This window comes from Acipenser ruthenus, chromosome 1, assembly GCF_902713425.1.
Source record: "Acipenser ruthenus chromosome 1, fAciRut3.2 maternal haplotype, whole genome shotgun sequence".
NCBI lineage: Eukaryota > Metazoa > Chordata > Actinopteri > Acipenseriformes > Acipenseridae > Acipenser > Acipenser ruthenus.
This window is the reverse complement of record NC_081189.1, coordinates 67,341,551-67,361,894: the sequence shown is the minus strand read 5'-3', so window position 1 is coordinate 67,361,894 and position 20,344 is coordinate 67,341,551. Positions and strand designations below refer to the sequence as shown.

General features: G+C 39.4%; 1 protein-coding gene across 4 annotated transcripts; it reads right to left on the bottom strand.

Moving 5' to 3' along the window:
- Positions 1–14,060: 14,060 nt before the first annotated feature.
- On the bottom strand, positions 14,061–19,974 carry LOC117420482 (uncharacterized). 4 transcript variants are annotated; one of them, XM_059027872.1, is made up of 5 exons: positions 19,419–19,974; positions 18,609–18,705; positions 16,542–16,646; positions 16,095–16,270; positions 14,061–15,311 (listed from the first exon to the last, which is right to left on the bottom strand). In XM_059027872.1, the coding sequence occupies exons 2-5, from the start codon at positions 18,696–18,698 to the stop codon at positions 14,429–14,431; spliced, it is 1,254 nt and encodes a 417-aa protein (XP_058883855.1). In that variant the 5' UTR covers positions 18,699–18,705; positions 19,419–19,974; the 3' UTR covers positions 14,061–14,428. The 4 variants fall into 4 exon arrangements, with proteins under 4 accessions (XP_058883855.1, XP_058883852.1, XP_058883848.1 ...); XM_059027869.1 differs by lacking the exon at positions 18,609–18,705 and having other exon boundaries at positions 16,542–16,663; positions 19,419–19,648; positions 19,740–19,972; XM_059027865.1 differs by lacking the exon at positions 18,609–18,705 and having other exon boundaries at positions 16,542–16,663; positions 19,419–19,972.
- Between the last annotated feature and the right edge of the window lie 370 nt (positions 19,975–20,344).

The window sequence follows — 20,344 nt, the reverse complement described above, 5'->3', positions numbered from 1 at the left end:
CCCTCATCAATGAAGAACAAGATTTAGAGCTCTTGTATGCAAATTCATGCATAGTAGCGCCGGAGGGGTGCCAAGTTATAGTTCAGAGCTCGCAGAAAGTGCAGCCATTTAGTGAGTTATTTTATGCACCAGTCATTGTCAATGGTCAAATTGAACTTAAGGGCATGCTTGACTCAGGTTCTATGGCTTGCACCCTCAGTGAAGCATCAGAACAGAAACTGCTGGTAGCGGGTATTCTCCCAAAGAAGAAACAATCAACAGAACAGATAGTTTTAATTGGTTGTGGTGGGAAACAGGCACATCCTAAAGGCATGTATGAATTGCAGCTGCAACTGTATGGTGTTAACTGTGTTGTTCCTACCCTAGTAGTGCCAGGCCAGCGAGATGAGCTCATCTTGGGTTCGAACGTCATCAAATACATAATGCATCGAATGAAGGGAAGTGACGACTACTGGAGGCTAATATCCAGTGAAGGTTTGCAGTCCCCTGATCTCGAACAGTTTCTCGACGTGATGGCCAGTCTGACCCGGTGGAGAGGTAGTGAGATGCCAAGTAAAATTGGGACTGTTAAACTAACTCAAGCTGTTACTCTCCTTCCCAAACACGAACATTTAGTTTGGGGGAAATTGCCCAACAGTGTTTCCACTTCCCCGGGGAGTACAGTAGTAGTAGAACCCACTACATCCAAGTCCGTGCCACGTAACATCCTCGTAGGGAGAGTGATCACGCCTATGTGGGGGGATCGGTGGATTCCCGTGAAGGTCACCAATCCCTTAGATAAGCCCATCATCCTGAAAAGAAACTGCAAACTGGCAGACGTCTCACCCTGTCTCGCTGCAGAGGACTTGAATGTCTTCCAAGGCATGTGTCGGGGAGATGAAGACACCTCTGTGAGACATTCTCCAGGCAGTAGCGCCACTGATGCTGATCTCAAGCAAAGACTTTTAAGATTAGGCTTGGGCGGTATTGATATTGATGCTTGTAAAGTCACTAGCTCATCCAAGGAGAAGTTAGTACAGTTATTAGCAGAATACCAGGACATTTTTTCTAAACATCCTTTGGATTGTGGAGAAGCTAAGGGGTTTGTGCACCGCATCCGTCTTACTGATGACCGTCCATTCCGTCTCCCCTACAGAAGGGTTCCCCCAGCACACTACCAGAAGCTAAGACAAGTCCTCACAGAGATGGAAGAGAAGGGAATAATTAGAAAGTCTGTCAGTGAGTTTGCTTCGCCCCTGGTTATGGTGTGGAAGAAAGATGGAGGCCTTCGCATCTGTACAGATTTCAGGTGGTTGAATGCACGGACGTTAAAGGACGCCCACCCACTCCCACATCAGTCTGATTGTTTGGCAGCCTTAGGAGGCAACACTTTCTTTAGCACGATGGATCTCACATCAGGATTTTACAACATCCCCATGTGTGAGGAGGATAAAAAATACACCGCCTTCACCACTCCATTGGGCTTGCACGAGTATAACAGAATGCCCCAAGGCTTGTGTAACAGCCCAGCTTCATTCATGCGAATGATGCTAAGTATTTTTGGAGACCTGAACTTCACCAGCCTTCTGTGCTACTTAGATGACCTACTTGTATTCGGCCCCACAGAAGAGGAGTCATTGAGTAGGTTGAGAGTGGTCTTTCAGAGATTAAGGGAGAATAACCTCAAACTCGCTCCAAAGAAGTGCCACTTGATGCGTGACACAGTGAAGTTTTTGGGTCACATCATTGACTGTAGTGGAGTGTCAGTGGATCCGGCGAAGGTGGAAGTAATTTCTAGCATGACGAAGCAGGATTTGATGGAGGAAGATGGCTGTACTCCTTCTGTACGAAGATTAAAGTCTTTTCTTGGTATGGTATTTTATTACCAGCATTTTATCCCGGATTGCTCCTCAATTGCCAAGCCTCTGTTTGCCCTCACTGCAGGACAAAAGAGGAGTAGAAAAACTGCTGGTAACAAGAGGGGTCCAGGTGCATTTAGAAAACTCACAGCTTCCGACTGGATGCCAGATTGTGACAGTGCCTTTCTCTGTCTCAAAGAAAAGCTGTTAAATTGTGTGGTTCTGGCCCACCCAGATTTTGCGAAACCATTCATTCTTTCAGTAGATGCTTCCTTGGATGGACTTGGTGCTGTACTCTCCCAAATAGCAACTGGGGAAGACAGAGCACGACCTATAGCATTCGCAAGCAAGACACTGAGTGGAGCACAGCGAAGGTATCCTGCCCACAGGCTAGAGTTTTTGGCTTTAAAATGGAGTGTGTGTGAAAAGTTTAGCCACTGGTTGAATGGTCATAACTTTACTGTGTGGACGGACAACAACCCACTCACATATATCATGACAAAGCCAAGGCTCGATGCATGTGAGCAGCGCTGGGTGGCCAAGCTTGCTCCTTATAACTTTGATCTGAAGCACATCCCAGGAAGAAAGAACACTGTAGCTGATGCACTAAGCAGAGTTCCATTTACCAGACCAGTCAGTCAAAGACTACTCCAAGAACCGTATCGCAGTTTAATAGACGAAGCTGAAGGGGTGGAGGGAGAAGCTGTGCAAGATGCATTCCGATGGAAGTGTCAGTCTTATCAGGCGAGCATGCAGGCCCCTAACCAGAAAGAGGTCTCTCCAGTTCACTTCTCATGCTCATACAGCCAAACTGCAGTCAAAGCTATCTGCGAAGCCCATACTGAATGGGAGAAAGCTACACAATTCAGGGCAATAGATTTGGCCCAGCACGTTCAACAGCTGTTACCCTCAGGACAGGATGTCTTACCTGTCCTTTCACTGCAAGAATTTCAGAGCTGCCAGCAACTAGACCCTGTCATTTCAAAGGTGATGCCATTTGTGAATCGGCAGAGAAGACCCTCCAGACGAGAAAGGCATGGTGAAGACCCGAAGGTCTTGATGCTGTTTAAACAGTGGGACAAACTAAAAGTCCAAGATGGAGTTCTGTACAGAGTGACGAAGGATCCCTTGAGTAGGCGGAAGAAGTTCCAATACGTACTACCTGTGAGTTTGAGGGAGAAGGCAATGTCTGGGATTCATGATTTGGCAGGACACCAAGGACAGGCCAGGACCCTACACCTTGCAAGACAGAGGTTCTTCTGGCCAGGCATGGAGAGTGATGTAAAGAACTATGTTAGATGTTGTCAAAGATGTGTTCTGGGAAAAACACCGGAACCTGCAGCACGAGCTCCACTAGAGAGCATCAAGACCTATGTTCCCATGGAGTTAGTGTGCATCGACTTTTGGTCGGCTGAGGACGGAAAGCAGCGATCTGTGGATGTTCTGGTTGTGACTGATTATTTTACAAAGTTAGCCCACGCATTCCCTTGCAGAAATCAAACTGCAAAGCAAGTTGCTAGAAAGTTGTGGGATAATGTGTTCTGTGTGTATGGGTTCCCTCAGAGAATACACTCTGATCAGGGAGCAAACTTTGAAAGTGAGCTGATAGCAGAGCTGCTCAGACTGTCAGGGGTTGCCAAGTCACATACTACTGCCTACCATCCAATGGGGAATGGAGGAACGGAGGGGTTCAACCGGACCTTGGGAAATATGCTCCGAACACTGCCATTGAGAGCCAAACACCAGTGGCCACAACAGATACAAACTCTGACATTCGCTTACAACTCAACTGTACATGAGACGACAGGTTATGCTCCATTTTATCTCATGTTTGGTCGTGTTCCAAGACTGCCAGTTGATGTTATGTTCAGACAATTCCTGAATGACCCAATTGTAACTGATTACAGTAGTTATGTGGAGTCACTGATCACAGACCTCCAAAATGCAGTGAGCATTGCTCAGCAGCATGCCTCCAAAGAACAACAGCGACAGGCGCGAGAGTATAATAAGAGAACCAGAGGAACCTTTCTCAGTAAGGGGGATAGGGTACTTCTAGCAAACAAGGGAGAAAGAGGTAGAAGGAAGCTAGCAGACAAGTGGGAACCTGTACTGTATACTGTGACTGATAGAAATCTGCAGACTCATATTTACAAAATTACAGATGACTCTGGGAACACTAAGGTAGTACACAGAAATCTGCTCCTAGAGGTCAACTTTCTGCCACTTGTATTACCCAGAGAAGATCCATCTTCTGGAACAGACACTGAAACAGGCATCGATTCAGTATGTGAACCTCAGTCTGTGGATCTCATCAGCACCCTGGAAAGCGAAGCTCCAGAACATCGCACAAGCTCTTGGATACTACATGGATCAGGAGGTGCAAAGGACCAAAGATGACAGGAATTGGAAAGTGACTTAACCTCTTCATCTGCTCAAAGTACTGCTGGTTCAAGTGTGCTAGATAGACCCGACAGTCCCCGACAGTTTATCCTTGACACAGGAACCTCAATTGCCCATGACAGTTTATCAGTTGTCTCTGAAACAGTTCCCTCAGATGAACCTGCCAGTCCCAGAACAAATGTACCTAGACAGGAACCAGAAATGGTCACTGGTCCAGTTAGAACACGAGCAGGTAGAGTAGTGAAATCTGTGAACATGGTTCAAAGGCCCCTTACGAAGGGTATTGCCAGTTCAGTCAGCAAATCATCACAGTCATTACTCAGGTTATTTGAAGGGTAAATGAAAAGGTTAATGGCTATTTCAGGTCCTGCGCCGTGAAAAATTCAGTTGGGTTTTGTTAAACCATTTCTTTTTCTGAATTTCCTTTTTTTACTGTGAGTTTTGGGGACAAAGCAAGGGGAGGCCAAGTGTTATGTGGTGTATCTGGCACCACATTATTCTAGAAGGACTTGAGGCCTGATCAACCTCCAGCTCCTTTGAACCTGTTAAGCAGGTAGCTTTAAGCTGAAGTAAAGACAAGGTCTTTTTGTAAACTTGTGCCTAGTCTGTGTCCAGGGTAAATACTTGTACTTTTGTTTTTCATTGTTGAGCTCGGGAACAGGATTTTGGTGTAATTCAGGAGGGGTGAATGTAACAGGAACGGAAAGGCGTTTGTGTATTTACACCAAAATTCTGATCCCTGGTTAGTTGTATAGCGTTTCGTATATCTATTGTGATGGGAGATTCAACAGCCTGCATTTTTTATTGGCGTTTTGGTTTTTCTTGGCGCCTTATGATCACGTCATCACTCGGCTTCCTTCAGTCTGCTTTTCTTTTGGCTGAGAGGAGGTAAGCACAGCTTCGTGCTGGTAATAAAATACTTAATTAAAATTATTAAGACTGTCTAATTATCAATAGAATATGGCGTGACATATATAGTACTACTCGGAAAACACTACAGCAGTTGTTTTATTCTTCTAAACCTTTGATAAAGTTGTTATTTAATTTATTTTGAACAACGTGGCTTTTGCTTGCCAGATAATGATACAGCCTTCCACGTGTGATACACATTGTTCACTGTATTCCTTTTTCTAATAGGGAATAGAGGACCAGAAACACGTGGAAGCTGATGTTTTTCTGTTCTGTTTTAATTATATTTTGCAGGTATGTTGAACTCCGTTGTTATGAATAGAAGCGAAAGCTAGTTTAAACTGCTAGTTATTGTATTTTAATTTTATTATCGCAGTAATACTCGTTAGAATGGCTGATTCATGAGTCATATTACGCGTATGTTTTGTCCCACATTGTTACGGTAACTATTTTGTGTATTTTTGATTACTGACGATCTGAAAAATGTAGAAGAAACGGTAGATCGTATCTTGAAATATATACAGTATAGGTTTAAGCTGTAACATAGGAAAAAAATGTGTTTTGTGTAAAGTTTCAGTCTGCTTTTCTTTTGGCTGAGAGGAGGGAATAGAGGACCAGAAACACGTGGAAGCTGATGTTTTTCTGTTCTGTTTTAATTATATTTTGCAGTTCTGAACAAGATTAAAGAACTTATTATCAGCATTGCACTGCCTTAGTGTCCTTCACTGAACAACACACCATAGCTGGCCTGACAGGCAGGGAAATCTTTTGCACACAACAACACAACGCAGAGAAATACACGAGTGGTAGCCAGCGCAGGACAGAATTGTGAAATGAGGAGCGCCCCGGCTACACTAACATCAGTGTGAACAATAAAAACAAGCAGAAAAAAATAACTGAAAGTATCCCGTTGTACATTACCTGACTGACTAAGAACCTTAAGAACCTCACATTCAAAATCATAACACGTTTATTTGCAAGAGTATTGTACGTACTAGTGTTTACATTTAAGTATTCTACATCATATACAAAGTAGTATATTTTGTTATGGTTTTGCATTTAAATGGTTTAAAAACAAACAAATTAAAAGTCATTCAGAGGACTCCAGAAGGACGACATTGATTAAAAAAAAATAATAATAAAATACGCACCCCAACATATCAGCAATGTGTATGCAACAGAAGTCGCTGGTAGATTACAAAAACGATTAATTAAACTTAGGCTACGTAGTTGTTGTCTTAGTATGTTTTTTTCTCTATTAATTACATTATATTAATTGAAAAAGGCAAGAGAGAACCAGATAGTTATTATTTTTTGTTGTTTTGGTTTAATATAATATAGCAGGCTAATGTTCCTATTGAATTAGGCTACAAAATATTTATTTTCATTAAAAAGTTGTCGTTGTTGTTTGTTGAAATTAATGTTCAGCTTTCATATTTTTTGTGTACTACTCATTTAATCAAACCAAGTAGTGTAAGACTTTGCTTGTATCGTTCATGACGTTTTTCAAATCAATTAAGCTTATTTGTGTATAAAAAACGACAATGGAGTTGCAGCCAGTGTCCTCTTACTTAAAAGCACTCAAGCTGAAATCGTAAAGTAATAGCCTAGGCTACAAACGTAGCAGTAGATTGTCTCTCTTGGTCGCGCATGCAAGAACTTGCAGACTTGATACAACTGTGCTGAGAATTTAAAAAGAAAACATTTTGTGAGATTTTGTATCTACAGGTACCGGGAATATGACTGCACGGGCGGAGGTTCTGGGGCTGTGCCCAGGCAAGCCCGGCATAAATTAAGCACTGATAATAGGTAAAGTTACTGTGACTTGTAGTGTATGCAATCTGTTACTTTTACGCTACTGTAAACAGTGATTGCCCGTTCTCATCTAGCAAGATTGCATAACTGAAAAGCTTATGCTAAGTTTACAATATGATGTTCTGTATTATTAGCTTCCTATTTCTATGTGTTTCTGGATGTATTGCTGCCCTAATATCTGGTGTATTTTCTGGACCTCTGCAACTTGGCAGGTAACCTGAGCCCCTCCAGCCCCACCCCCGCCTCTTAGGAAAATGCTGATTGCGTCCCTATGTGTAAATAAATATGAACTGCACTGCTCATTTTGTTTAATCTGATTTTCTTTTGTGTCATAGGTTTCTATTTGCATAACATTTGTGATGAAAGGAGCTCTATAAGTTTTTTTTTTTTTAAAAATGCATTTGCTAAGCTTACAAGAGACTCCGTTCACTTTCTTATTGAATTTTAAAAATGCAATTGCAATAATCAAGCAAATGGCGAGTTAATTTATAAGCAATAATACACCAAACTATTCTGTTTATATACTTTAATCTGGGGAATATAACAGTTCAAACCCTTACTCTTACCAAAATATTGTTTTTTATTTATTTTCTTTGTTCGATCTTTATTTTATAAGGATTCACTGTTGTAAATTGTTAGCCTTATTTTTCATAGAACATAACCAAACTATTTTCAATTGAATTATTAACTAAATGTTTATAGTAGTATTAGATTTAATTTTTGTCTCATGTATGCCTTTTGGTGAGATTTTATTTACTTAATGCTTACTGTGTTTTTCTCATTGTGTTGTAAAACACCTTTACAATATTATAAATCACTATGAACCATTGCCACTACAGATCATATGAGACCACGACAGACCATTAGAGAACACTGCAGACCATTAGAAATGTTCTAATGGTTTTTCCAGCAGGAGTCTCTACACTGGCATGCAACATTTTACTTGACTAAATGAAACCTGACGACATGGACATGTCGCAGCGGTATTAATAGTATGATGGGTAATATGCACCAGAAAAAGTGTATTTTTTATTTAGAATTCAAATAGAAATACAGAAAAAAACAGAACATACCACATAGCATATTGTGTACCATGTATAGGGCAGTAGTGTGGAGGAGTGGTTAGGGCTCTGGACTGTTGACCGGTGGGGGACACATGCTACTGTACCCTTGAGCAAGGTACTTTACATAGATTGCTCCAGTAGAAACCCACCTGTATAAATGGGTAATTGTATGTAAAAATAATGTGATATCTTGTAACAATTGTAAGTCGCCCTGGATAAGGGTGTCTGCTAAGAAATAAATAAATAATAATAGTGTATATTATGTCACAATATCACTTCCTCTTCAATATTTTATTTTAATTGTTTTGATGGATTTTCAACAAAATTATATTTCACGAATATTAAAAGGTACCAATTTCAATTTAAAAAGCATGCTTTATGAACAATGCCAATTATTGCAAAGCAAGATTTTTCACTCAAGGTCATTTTGTTAGCTTACAAAACGTAGGTGCAATGAAGCACCTTACAAAGCACGTGATAGACACACAGTAGATGCCATTGTATACTCTGCAATAGTCCTAATACACATACAGCCATATGCGTTATAATGTGAATCAATGTCCAGGCAGAGCAGAGTTTACAACACCTGTCCTGAAGTTAACATATTGGTCCTGTGCAGGATGATGGCTGCTTAGTTCACATAGTGATAAAGTGACCAGAAAAAATTTAATGAGGGAGGAACCTTGAATGCCTCCTAAGATAATGTTAAAAAATGGTAATCCAACAGTGTTTGATGAACTAGAGTGCACAGCAGGATAAACAATTGAATGATATAGTAGGAATCATATTTTTGTGCAACACTGAACATGATTGTGGGACACATTTTATTGCACATCATGCACACACTTTGCAATGTTTCAGATGCTTATCAGCTAATACGAAACTGAAACTTACACAATGTATGCTGTAGTTATTTCAGAATACGTTCGGGCTCCCCCCACTCAGGCGTAGGACGTTCAGGCTCCTCCCACTCAGGCGTAGGACGTTCGGGCTCCTCCCACTCAGGCGTAGGACGTTCGGGCTTCTCCCACTTGGGCTGTGGAGGCAAAACCAGCAGGCCTTCTTCCTCTGCTGGTGGAGACGGGGACAGCAGGTACTCCACTGCTGGTGGACCTGCTACCTGGGCTGTTGTTGTGGTTATGACCGCCTCCAGGTAGCTGAGGACCAACTCCACACCTTCCTCCCAGGTGCTTAGGGTCTGTTCCCTCTCGTAAGCCTCCCATCGCTCCCTGTCCATCAACCGCAGGAACCGGATGGCTACTGGCATAGACTGGGCCTCCAGCCCAGCATTTTCCAGGATCCAGTCCCGCAGTTTGATGGCGTCTTCTGCCATTTTTTTTTTTTTTACTTTTTTTTTTTTTTTTTTTATCCAAAAATGCGGTTCCTGCTCTGGCCTGAGTCCTGGAGGCGCTGTAGATCCCACGCAGGACACCACGGGGCACAGGGGAGAAGTTTGCCCCGAACTTCGACTGGCAGGCAGGTCTGCCTATTAGGCAGATAATAAAACACCTCTCTGCGAAAACCCGCCTCCTCAGTTACATCACAAAGGAAACACGCCTTCTAAGGGCAAAAGCTGCCTGTTTCCACGCCCTCACATTCAAACTGAAAACTGCGCGCCAAGGTTTTGCAGCAGAACAGATTTGGAATGAAAAAGGTAGGATGTTTTATTCAGCTTCTCAAAATACACCGTTTTTAGCAGAACGTATGCACACAAAGGCATTAAAAAATGTTGAGTTACGCCTTAAATATGAGTATGAATATCTTCTTCTGTTAAGTTGTATTATATAACTTTTTTTTTAAGTGTAGCTATCATTTCAAATTTTAGTGATGTTTAATCTCTACCTTTGTCTTGTTTTGTTGTTCAAACGTATATTTTAATTATTCACGTTATGTGCAGCATAGTATTTATGCTGTACTGTGTGTGCAAGTTGTTCACAGTGATCCACAACATTCAGTTACACATAATTTATAATTGATTTGCTGTTAAAAATGATAATACAAAATATAATAAACTTACCAGGCATGTCAGCTGAAGTTATGCTAATGTCCTATGTCTTAAGCAAATATTGGTAACAGAATAACAAGGATGGTTACTCTAAACTAAATTATTAATTTACCAGCTGGTAAGACTACTGTAGTTATTATTATTTCTTAGCAGACGCCCTTATCCAGGGCGATTTACAATTGTCACAAGATATCACATTATTTTTACATACAATTACCCATTTATATAGTTGTTTTTTTTTTTGTTTACTGGAGCGATCTAGGTAAAGTACCTTGCTCAACGGTACAACACCAGTGTCCCCCACTGGGGATTGAACCCACAACCCTCCGGTCAAGAGTCCAGAGCCCTAACCACTACTCCACACTGCTGCCCCTAGTTAAAACACAGAGGCCTGGAAGGCAGGTTTACATTTGGTGTTTATAATGGGCACATGTCTGGCAGGCTGGTTTATAATAGGCACATGCCTGGCAGGCTGGTTTATAATGGGCACATGCCTGGCAGGCTGGTTTATATTGGGCACATGCCTGGCAGGCTGGTTTATAATGGGCACATTCCTGGCAGGCTGGTTTATAATGGGCACATGCCTGGCAGGCTGGTTTATAATGGGCACATTCCTGGCAGGCTGGTTTATAATGGGCACATGCCTGGCAGGCTGGTTTATAATGGGCACATGCCTGGCAGGCTGGTTTATATTGGGCACATGCCGGGAAGGATGGTTTATAATGGGCACATACCTGGAAGGCTGGTTTATATTGGGCACGTGTCTGGCAGGCTGGTTTATAATGGGTACGTGCCTGGCAGGCTGGTTTATAATGTGCACGTGCCTGGCAGGCTGGTTTATAATGTGCACGTGCCTGGCAGGCTGGTTTATAATGTGCACGTGCCTGACAGGCTGGTTTATAATGTGGACATGCCTGGCAGGCTGGTTTATAAGGGGCACATGCCTGGCAGGCTGGTTTATAAGGGGCACATGGCTGGCAGGCTGATTAAAAAAAATTGTGATTGAAAAAAAAAAAAAGCTGTAGCTTGCCATTATCATAATTTCATTCTGATATTTTTTTCTCAGAGAAATGCCTCCCAGAAAGCATAGGAAGTGTACTTCGGTCACTGGTAAGTATGAATTATTGTTTGTGTATAAATAATTATATTTTATCAAATTACTCAATAGTTTATGTATAGAGCCACTATCGTAGTTTGTAGAAAATGTTATATGGCCTAAGTATGACTATCAGTAAAGTATCTGATTTTTTTTTTTTTCTAACAACTTATAACACTTTAAAATGTACACTCCACAATAATGTCTTCAGTATTGCTGCTCATGGACAGCACTTTGGTGCATACATTTTAAAGTGTTATAAGTTGTTAGAAAGGATGTTAACAATGAAAGTGAAAATATCAGATACTTTATTGAGAGTCATACCAACACATTAGGATCTGTGTCAGGATGTTAACAGTGAAAGAGAAAAAATCAGATACTTTACTGATGCAGTAGGACTAACACATTAGGCCATATACCAACACATTAGACCATATAACAACACATTAGACCATATACCAACATTTTCTACAACCTACGATAGTTGCTCTTAAAACAAGAAACGTAGTGTTATTTACAAGTAAGGTGTTGTATTTTTTTCCTTCAGTGAAAAATCATGCAGAAAAAGCTCATGCTACATCAGCAACCCCTGCTGCTTGTTCAGAAAGCGACACTGCTTCCCCACTGCCACAGGCATGCCCTCCTTCCTCCAGCACAGTCGCTGTGTCACTTCAGCATCCACCTGTATCACTGGCTGTGCCTCGCCCAGCTGTAATACCCGACAGCATGGCTACACCACAAGTATTTGCTGAAGTCGAGAGCCTTCTCCCTCTTTCTTTCAACAAGAGAAAGAAAAGGTAATATAACATAAATAAACAGATTAATGTGATATTGGAACATTCCATAATTTAAGTATTCTCAAGTTCATTCCAAAGGCTTAATGCAGAATTAAATTAATTCTGAATTAAGTAAATACCTTTTTATGGTTTCATTAAATTTACATTTGTGTATCAATTTTGCAATGTTGGCCATATTTTGTATCTTGTTATTCTTATACCTTTCCCCCAAAGATACAGTGTGACAGCAGAGGAGATCAGGAAAAGGATAGGTCCACCTGAGAATGTGTCAGCCAATTCCCTGGTTGCATATCTAAGGGTAGATAAAAATAAAAAGAGTGAGCTTAAAAAGAAGATTGAAGAGACAGTTGGCATTAGTCCTGGCCCAACAACCACTGTAACTTCCCTGTGTTCCAAACTGACTGAGGGTACATTAGTAAATGTCCAGTGCAATGTCAACACACTAAAACATATCAATTAGTAGTATAACACATGGTACAATATACAGACCACTGCATTCAACAGCTTCAAAATACCTTATCTTAACAGTGTAGTGTGGGTAGCCTTGTTTTTAAAACCTAACAATCTAATTATATGTTTCCATTCTAAGTTGTCTTGCATTCAGGCATCAGCTTAAGTCAAATGTAACATGCAAACAGTAAACATTATATTTATCATTAAATAAATCCATTATTTGTGAATATAGAAAATGTGATGTCAGTCTTATTGTAAGTTAAAAGTTGATTGTTACAATAATAGTAACACTTTTCTGTCTTCAGGAGAAGCCTGCGATTTAGGTGTGGGCATCGGCAAGTTGGCAGTAAGGATGATTCCTTTTGACAGGATCGCAGTTTTGGAGGGCTCGATCACAACCAAAGATGTTGCCATTGGAAAGCTTCATGAATGTAAGTATGTTTCTTTACTGTTTTACACTAGTGATGAAAAACGCAGGTGTACTGTAACCAAAACGTTAAATTACATCAAATCTGTAACAAAAAATACACTATGAATATGAAATATAGAAAAAGTAAAATCAGACCAAAATATCTCCTATGTACAAAACAATAAAGTAGAAAGAGGGGTCAACCAGAGAAAGATATGATTGCAATCACATGTGCGAAATTGTAAAAATAAAGTCAACAGAAGACTTAATTAAACTATATATTTTACCTCTCCAGTTTTTTATGCATGGCACTCATTTTGTGGAAGCACAATTATATCATATTAAATATAGAAGGCAGGATTTGCACTCTGCCTTTACCCGCTATGCCACTTGTGAGCCACAAATTATTATTTTTAAAGTGTAAAGGTACACATTAAAACTTCTAAATAGACTTGCAGATTTTCTCAGGGTGATTTTTTCCGCTGGGCATCTCAATATTTTTTTGTTTTTATTTACATACCATTACAAGATAAAATGTTAGGAGCTAAAAACAATCCTCATTAAATATTGGGTAAAATCAGTGTCTGAGGCTAAAAGCAGCTTACATAAAACCACATGCCTGGTTTATTGAGTATTGCAGTACTAATTGTATTATTCATTATTTTATTTATTTCTCGATGACATCAAGAATACAACAGACCAAATTAAAGAAAGTGCTACGGACTTTGACATGGCTACTCATGGACTGGGCTTTCAAATGCTTGATGTTTACAGTTCTGTACTTCAAAAATGTGCCGATTCCCAGATAGAAAAACTGCAGAATGTGTAGTTTTAGATGACACTGAAAATAAGGCATCCTTTGCATATATGTTCATTATTTTAAAAAAGGGCTTGTTCAAAACATTAAGAACATTTCTAAGCAAAGAAAACCTAAAATAGCATTTTATGTAAGGCATTTTCTTTTCTATACAACCTCTTAAATATATATTTAAAAATGTACCATAAACATACATAAATAAAGGTACTGTACAACATCTCATATTTATAGTTTCTTGTTTTATTTGTTTATGATTTAAATATTAGCAGTATTAAAATGTAAAACTGCACATGCATGCTTCAACAGACTGATACAGAGCAATACAAAGTACTGGACCCAATTGTGGAAAAAAGTGCTGTACAGAAGAACCCTCCTCCCCACTTCTCAGCTCTAATGACCCCCTGACATGTTCCCCCTTTGAAAGAAATTCAGTTCAGGCTTAGATTTTTCTGTTAACAATTTGCTTTTACACTACTCGCTACTTAAAGATTGCACTTTCTATTTACTACAAATCATATTTTTACAACTTCTTTACAAAGTGTTACAATAATGCACATTTAAGTGTTATTTAAGTAATCTGATTAAGAGAGAAAAGGGAGACATACCATATCAAATATCGACCAACTTGGCCAGAATACAATCATCAGCAATTAGAACTATGCAACATATATTTTATTTTTGATAACATGCTGCCACTATACATATAAATAGCTATTTCACTCTTACTTGAAGAGACCTTTGATGTCCTTAACAGTTGTACTTTGTCCAGTTTTGTGTGCATTCTGTAATTCAAAAATAAAGGCGTGGGCTCATAACAGCACACGTTCAGCTCGATTTTAGTATCTGATTCTTTGCTCTGCTACCAATTATTCTTTTTCTAAAGGAACAGACTTTGAATTTGGAATCAGGTCTATGGGTATATAAAGCTCGATTAAGGGGTTCTTTGAGCTGATATGAATGCATGTCTATAGCATGGCTTCTTGCTCTTTCAATGCGTTTTCTGTAAGCATGCAGCCTTATAATTTTTATTTTATTGCTGGCCATGCTATACTGTCCAAATGCTAGTTGGTGTGCACGTTTTACTACAGCATTCAACTCTGGAGATTCCTTATAATCACTGCTGTCACACCACTCCTTTAAGTCTGAAATCATCTTCTTTAAACACAACTGTTTATTGTGTGATTGACAATTTGCTGTGGTATTCACAAAGCAGTCCGTTACCTCTTGGTTAGGGTTCTGTGTACCAATTAACTCAGAAAGTCTTAGACAGACACATATTTCTCCAAGACTATTGGCAAGACAGGTACACTGTTGGTTTTGCACATGTACTACTCCAAAACTACCAGCACAATGTACAATTAAATGTTTTCCATCCCACTCATAGCAATGCTGTTCAGTTAGTGAACTGGCTAATTCTTTTCGAATTCCATCAATATCAATCCCCTGTTCTTTGCACATCATTTTTGCAAACTCAATATGCTTGCACAAATTACCCCTTTCAGAAACGGCGCATTCACATTTCATGCTAATTAAATCCACAGCATAACATTTTGCTTTATCTGCTTCTGAAGGCACTGTGCAATGGCCACCTGATTTGTAAACAAAATTATTTTGAAGGCCTTTGTTCTTCATACGTAATGCAGATTCTGCAGTATCCTGTGTTTTGGAATCAGAAATCCTCTGAGCACCATGAAGACCTTCCAGATACCTGCACCAATACAAGACAGAATACAATTAGTAGAGCAGTATTCAATTATTCACATGCTAAAAAAAGTTATGGGTTGTGTAAATTATATACATGACAAAAATGCATTTACCTGTGGTACACTATCTCCTTATTTGTACAGATACTGAAATAAATGTACACAACAACTTTATGCTCTAGAAAATTACAAATATAAAGTATAATGTATTTATTTTTTGAAATCCAACACTCATTTGCAACACTAGACCACATAAAAATTCTAGTATTGGAAATGTTACACAAACCTCTAGTAAGTGACCACCTTGGTATTAAGTAGTAGAAGTAGTTCATCAACTCGTCTGTTTGCATAGCCATGAAGAAACTGATACTTCATGCTGAAAAAAAATCTATGGGAAAAAAAGAAAAGCAAAAGCAATTTTTTATTTTTTTTATTTAGTATCACCAATTTTTTTCCCTTTATCAGCAATTCAACTTGGCTGACCGCAACAACTCCCCGCCTCCTCAGGAGGGATGAGACAAAGCATGCGCCCTCCGATACGAGCACTGTCAAAGCCATATGCTATTTTTCGCACTACAAGCCCAGAGCTCCCACCCCCTAGCGAACACATCGTTTGGAGGAGTCGATGCAGCTAGAAATGCCAACGCCCTGAACCTGCAGGCGCCAGGTCAATTGTGCGCCATCCTCTTAGAACTCCTGGCCAAAGCTGGCAATGGCATAGGCAGGATTCGAGACAAGTCTGTCTCTTGCCTATAGTGCTGCAACTTATGTTTTTACATAATGCATACCTCTCAACAAGGTTGTTCGTTTCACTGTCTTGGTGGTAAACTCTCCATCCAAAATTGGCCCACATGTCTGCATTTCGAAACCAATGGTCCTGTAGATACTGTGAAATTACTGAACTGCCAGTTTCTCTGTCTGTTTTGACAATCACTTCCTTTGACATCTTTTCAAACTCGGCAGCCTAAAATGGATGAAAATAAATATAAAAAATGTTAACAGAAAGACATGCATACCAAATAATTTTTTTTCAAAAAATACACGTTTGTCAATATACAAATTCTATTAAAAAGATGGGTAGTATAATTATGGTAAATGGATTATCCATGAATGAGCAACAGTATGTCATTATTGTGGTGAGAAGGAAATTAAAAAGCAAACTTTGAACTCATCAATAAAGATCAGCACCTTATGACATTTGCTAACGTGGAAGAAAGAAAGAAAAAGAAACTTACTGTACTGCATTGTTTTAAGGCAATCATAGACCTAATCACTTCATTTTTTGCAGACAGATTCTGACTGCATCCTCCATCACGTCGGACAATCCATCTGTGTACCGCCTTTAAAAAACAAAAAACTAAACGTTGATAATTATCACTGTCTAAGTCTGTGTTAGAAAGTACTATAGCACATGGTCTGTTTTTTGTTTGCTTTCAAAATTGTAACTATTGTACACTGATTTTTTAAAACTTATTGTATATTAGTTTTTTAATTAGTTTTGAATTTGCTATGTATCATGGATTGTGTAAATTACATAATAAAAATGATCATTATAATAAATCAAGTATAATCAAATCTAAGTATGAAGACACATGTAAAATGCAATTGGAATGAACAGTTTTCTGACTCTGCTACTTTGTTTCACTTTTGTTAGATCACATTAAGGAACCATGTTTTTATTTTTTATCAATCAGATTGTCATTCAATTCCCTACCTGTAACCTTCAGACTTTGGAGATACCAAATTTCTACCATAAAATCTTTTTTTATTTTATAATGCACACAAGTTTGCATTCTGTCATTTTGCCAAAAGCTGGTCTGGGAGGAGGCAGATATTTTTCTGAATATATAAGGCAGGGGTAGACACCCCTGGTCCTGGAGTGCCACAGACCAGTGATTCCCAACCCTGGTCCTGGAGGACCCCCTAACCTGCTGGTTTTTGTTCCAACCGAGCTTGCAATTACTTAATCGAACTAATAATTTGCCTAATCAGAGCCTTTTAATTCTTTTAAACAGTTGGGGTTCCAAGTTAGGTGTAAAATTGTATAAGGAACTTGAATTCTCCAACTTTTTATAAGTTACATGATTTAAAAAGTCCAGTTTAAACTATTACTTAAATTAAGGGTTCAATTAAGTAATTGAGAGCTCGTTGGAACAAAAACCAGCAGGGTAGGTGGTCCTCCAGGACCAGGGTTGGGAACCACTGCCACAAACACTTCAGTTTTTTGTTTACCCCAAGACCCTTAATAAATTCATTGACTCATTGATTAGCTTAATTTATCAGAATTACCATTTGTTCCAGGGATTTAATAATTGATGATTAAGAGATACCTACAAACTCTGCAGGATTGTGGCACTCCAGGACCAGGGTCGCCTACCCCTGATATAAGGCTTTAAGACCTTGTATGTGAATTCTACATTATGGATATAAATACCCACTCTCAAGTACTTTTATACTAAGTGCAATTGAAATCAGTAGGTTATCTGTAGATATATTTAAGTAATTAGTCATTGAGGGTCGATTGCACTGTACCAGTTAGTCCACTTGATTCATCTAACTAGTGCAGGACTGGCTAACCCTGGTCCTTGAGAGCCACAGGGTCTTCTGGTTTTTGTTTTAACTGAGCCCTTGATAACTTAATTGACATTATTAATTGGTCTTAATTGGTCAAAATTCCCATGGGTGCCAGTTGATTAGTGTTTGATGATTTAGAGAGACCTATAAAACCTGCAGGATTGTGGCTCTCCAGTACCAGGGTTGGCCACCCCTGAACTAGTGGAATGAGGAGGTTTAGTCCATGTGCTTGGACTACAGTTAGTACTGTACACCTCTATCCTGAAAAATTTGCGGCCGCCCCAAAAGGTTAGCATTGAAATTCTGTTCAATATTTTTCCATGCCATTTTACGTAATACAACATTCTCGTCTTCTTTGCTGGTGCTGTAAGCTTTGTTAATGTAGTTTTTAATTAGGTGTACTAAATTTCCTCTATGGAAAATATTGGAACTCTTTTAGATGACATTTATTCTACTGAAGGGTTTTTAAACTGTTAAAAGTTTGATGTGACTTATCTTCTGCATTGCTTCTGATATTGGTCCACATGGGCGGTCTAACGTGTTCTGCATGTTCACATCAGCTGAACCAATTCACATGATTAACTATTTGGTTTTGGTACGGTGCAATCAGGTCTAATTTGCAGCATTTGCTAGACTGCATTTTAGTCCACTTGGTATGGACCAAAGTCATTGCTACACTGCAATCAACCCGGAATGACCCCTAACCGAAAGTGGTTTTGGTTTTTTACCTGAAGTACATGGAACCAGCACAGCAACACCTTTGCATAAGGAAACACTGTGTGTACTGCATTGATTTCTTTCATGTCCCTATCTACCATGACACATCTGCAAAGGGAAATATAAAAAGGAAGTAATACTTAATCTGTCTATCACTTCATAAATGAAGAGAGCTGCATACAAAGCTGATTGTACCGCTACAAGGCTGCCAAATCGGGTAGCGTGAGATGGGGGGAGTGGTTGATTGCTGCCGTACTTGTAGTTTTACTGGATGGGCTGCTAATTTTTTTTTTTTTTTTTTTTAAACAAAATTCTACATAAGATAACTATATAAACCAGATTAAACTCGGTTTTAAATTAAACCCTATATTGGCATTATGTTGTTTCAAATATCACATTTTATGTTCATAATAATTTTTATATCAAACGACACATTACCACCCCAAACATTCTACAGTATAAGCTGTAAATTATGCAATCATGAAATACCATTGCCATGTAAGTTACTCATCTTAATCTGTTTATCCTTTGCATTTCATACATAAACTTCAACTATGAATTTTAAAACATATCTTGACTGAAACTCTCTAATAGCTTCCTGAACTTTTTTCAGACAGTGACAAGATGTCACTGGATTCCTCACTCACAATAAAAAATACTACAGGTATTCCTCGGCCTTGGTTGCTCTTCACTAGCACAGCATAAATTGCAAAACCATACTGAGTTGCGCCCATGTGTAGAATTGTTGCTCACAAATGTAAAAGAAACGTACGCTCCACATCTATTGGCACGAGTTATTGAAGGTGCTCCTGAGGATTTACCTTTTGGTTTATTGGACCTTTCACATTGCCACTGAAAGTGATTTTCCCCTCTTTTTTTGATAGCTACAAATGTGCCAGTTCCATTCTCCTTAAGACATGTCAAGTGATTTTGCATAAAATCCTCTCTTGAAACTCGTTTTACAATATGTATCGTTCTCTGCACACGTGCGTCAGACTCCTTGCGCAGAGAGTCTTCAAGTGATGAGATCCAGAAACATTCCATTATCTCACTAAAAGGAAGAAAAAAAAACGTTAAACAATTTCTCAGTGATGTGTGTCATTCCGTAACAAATCACTCAGAAAAGTTGGATTTCGACCCACATTTAAAGGAACCTTCTGACGTACATCATCAATTCACCTCCTAAGAATAAAACATAGAGAACAGCCTTATGCAAACATTAACACAGTGCCCATCAAATGCCACCAGACATATGTGCCCATTATAAACCAGCCTGCCAGGCATGTGCCCAATTTAAACACCCAATATAAACCAGCCTACCAGGCATGTGCCCATTATAAACCAGCCTGCCAGGCATGTGCCCATTATAAACCAGCCTGCCAGGCAAGTGCCCATTATAAACCAGCCTGCCAGGCATGTGCCCAATATAAACCAGCCTGCCAGGCATGTGCCCAATATAAACCAGCCTGCCAGGCATGTGCCCAATATAAACCAGCCTGCCAGGCATGTGCCCAATATAAACCAGCCTGCCAGGCATGTGCCCAATATAAACCAGCCAATATAAACCTGCCTTCCAGGCCTCTGTGTTTTAACTACAGTAGTCTTACCAGCTGGTAAATTAATAATTTAGTTTAGAGTAACCAACCTTGTTATTCTGTTACCAATATTTGCTTAAGACATAGGACATTAGCATAACTTCAGCTGGCATGCCTGGTAAGTTTATTATATTTTGTATTATCATTTTTAA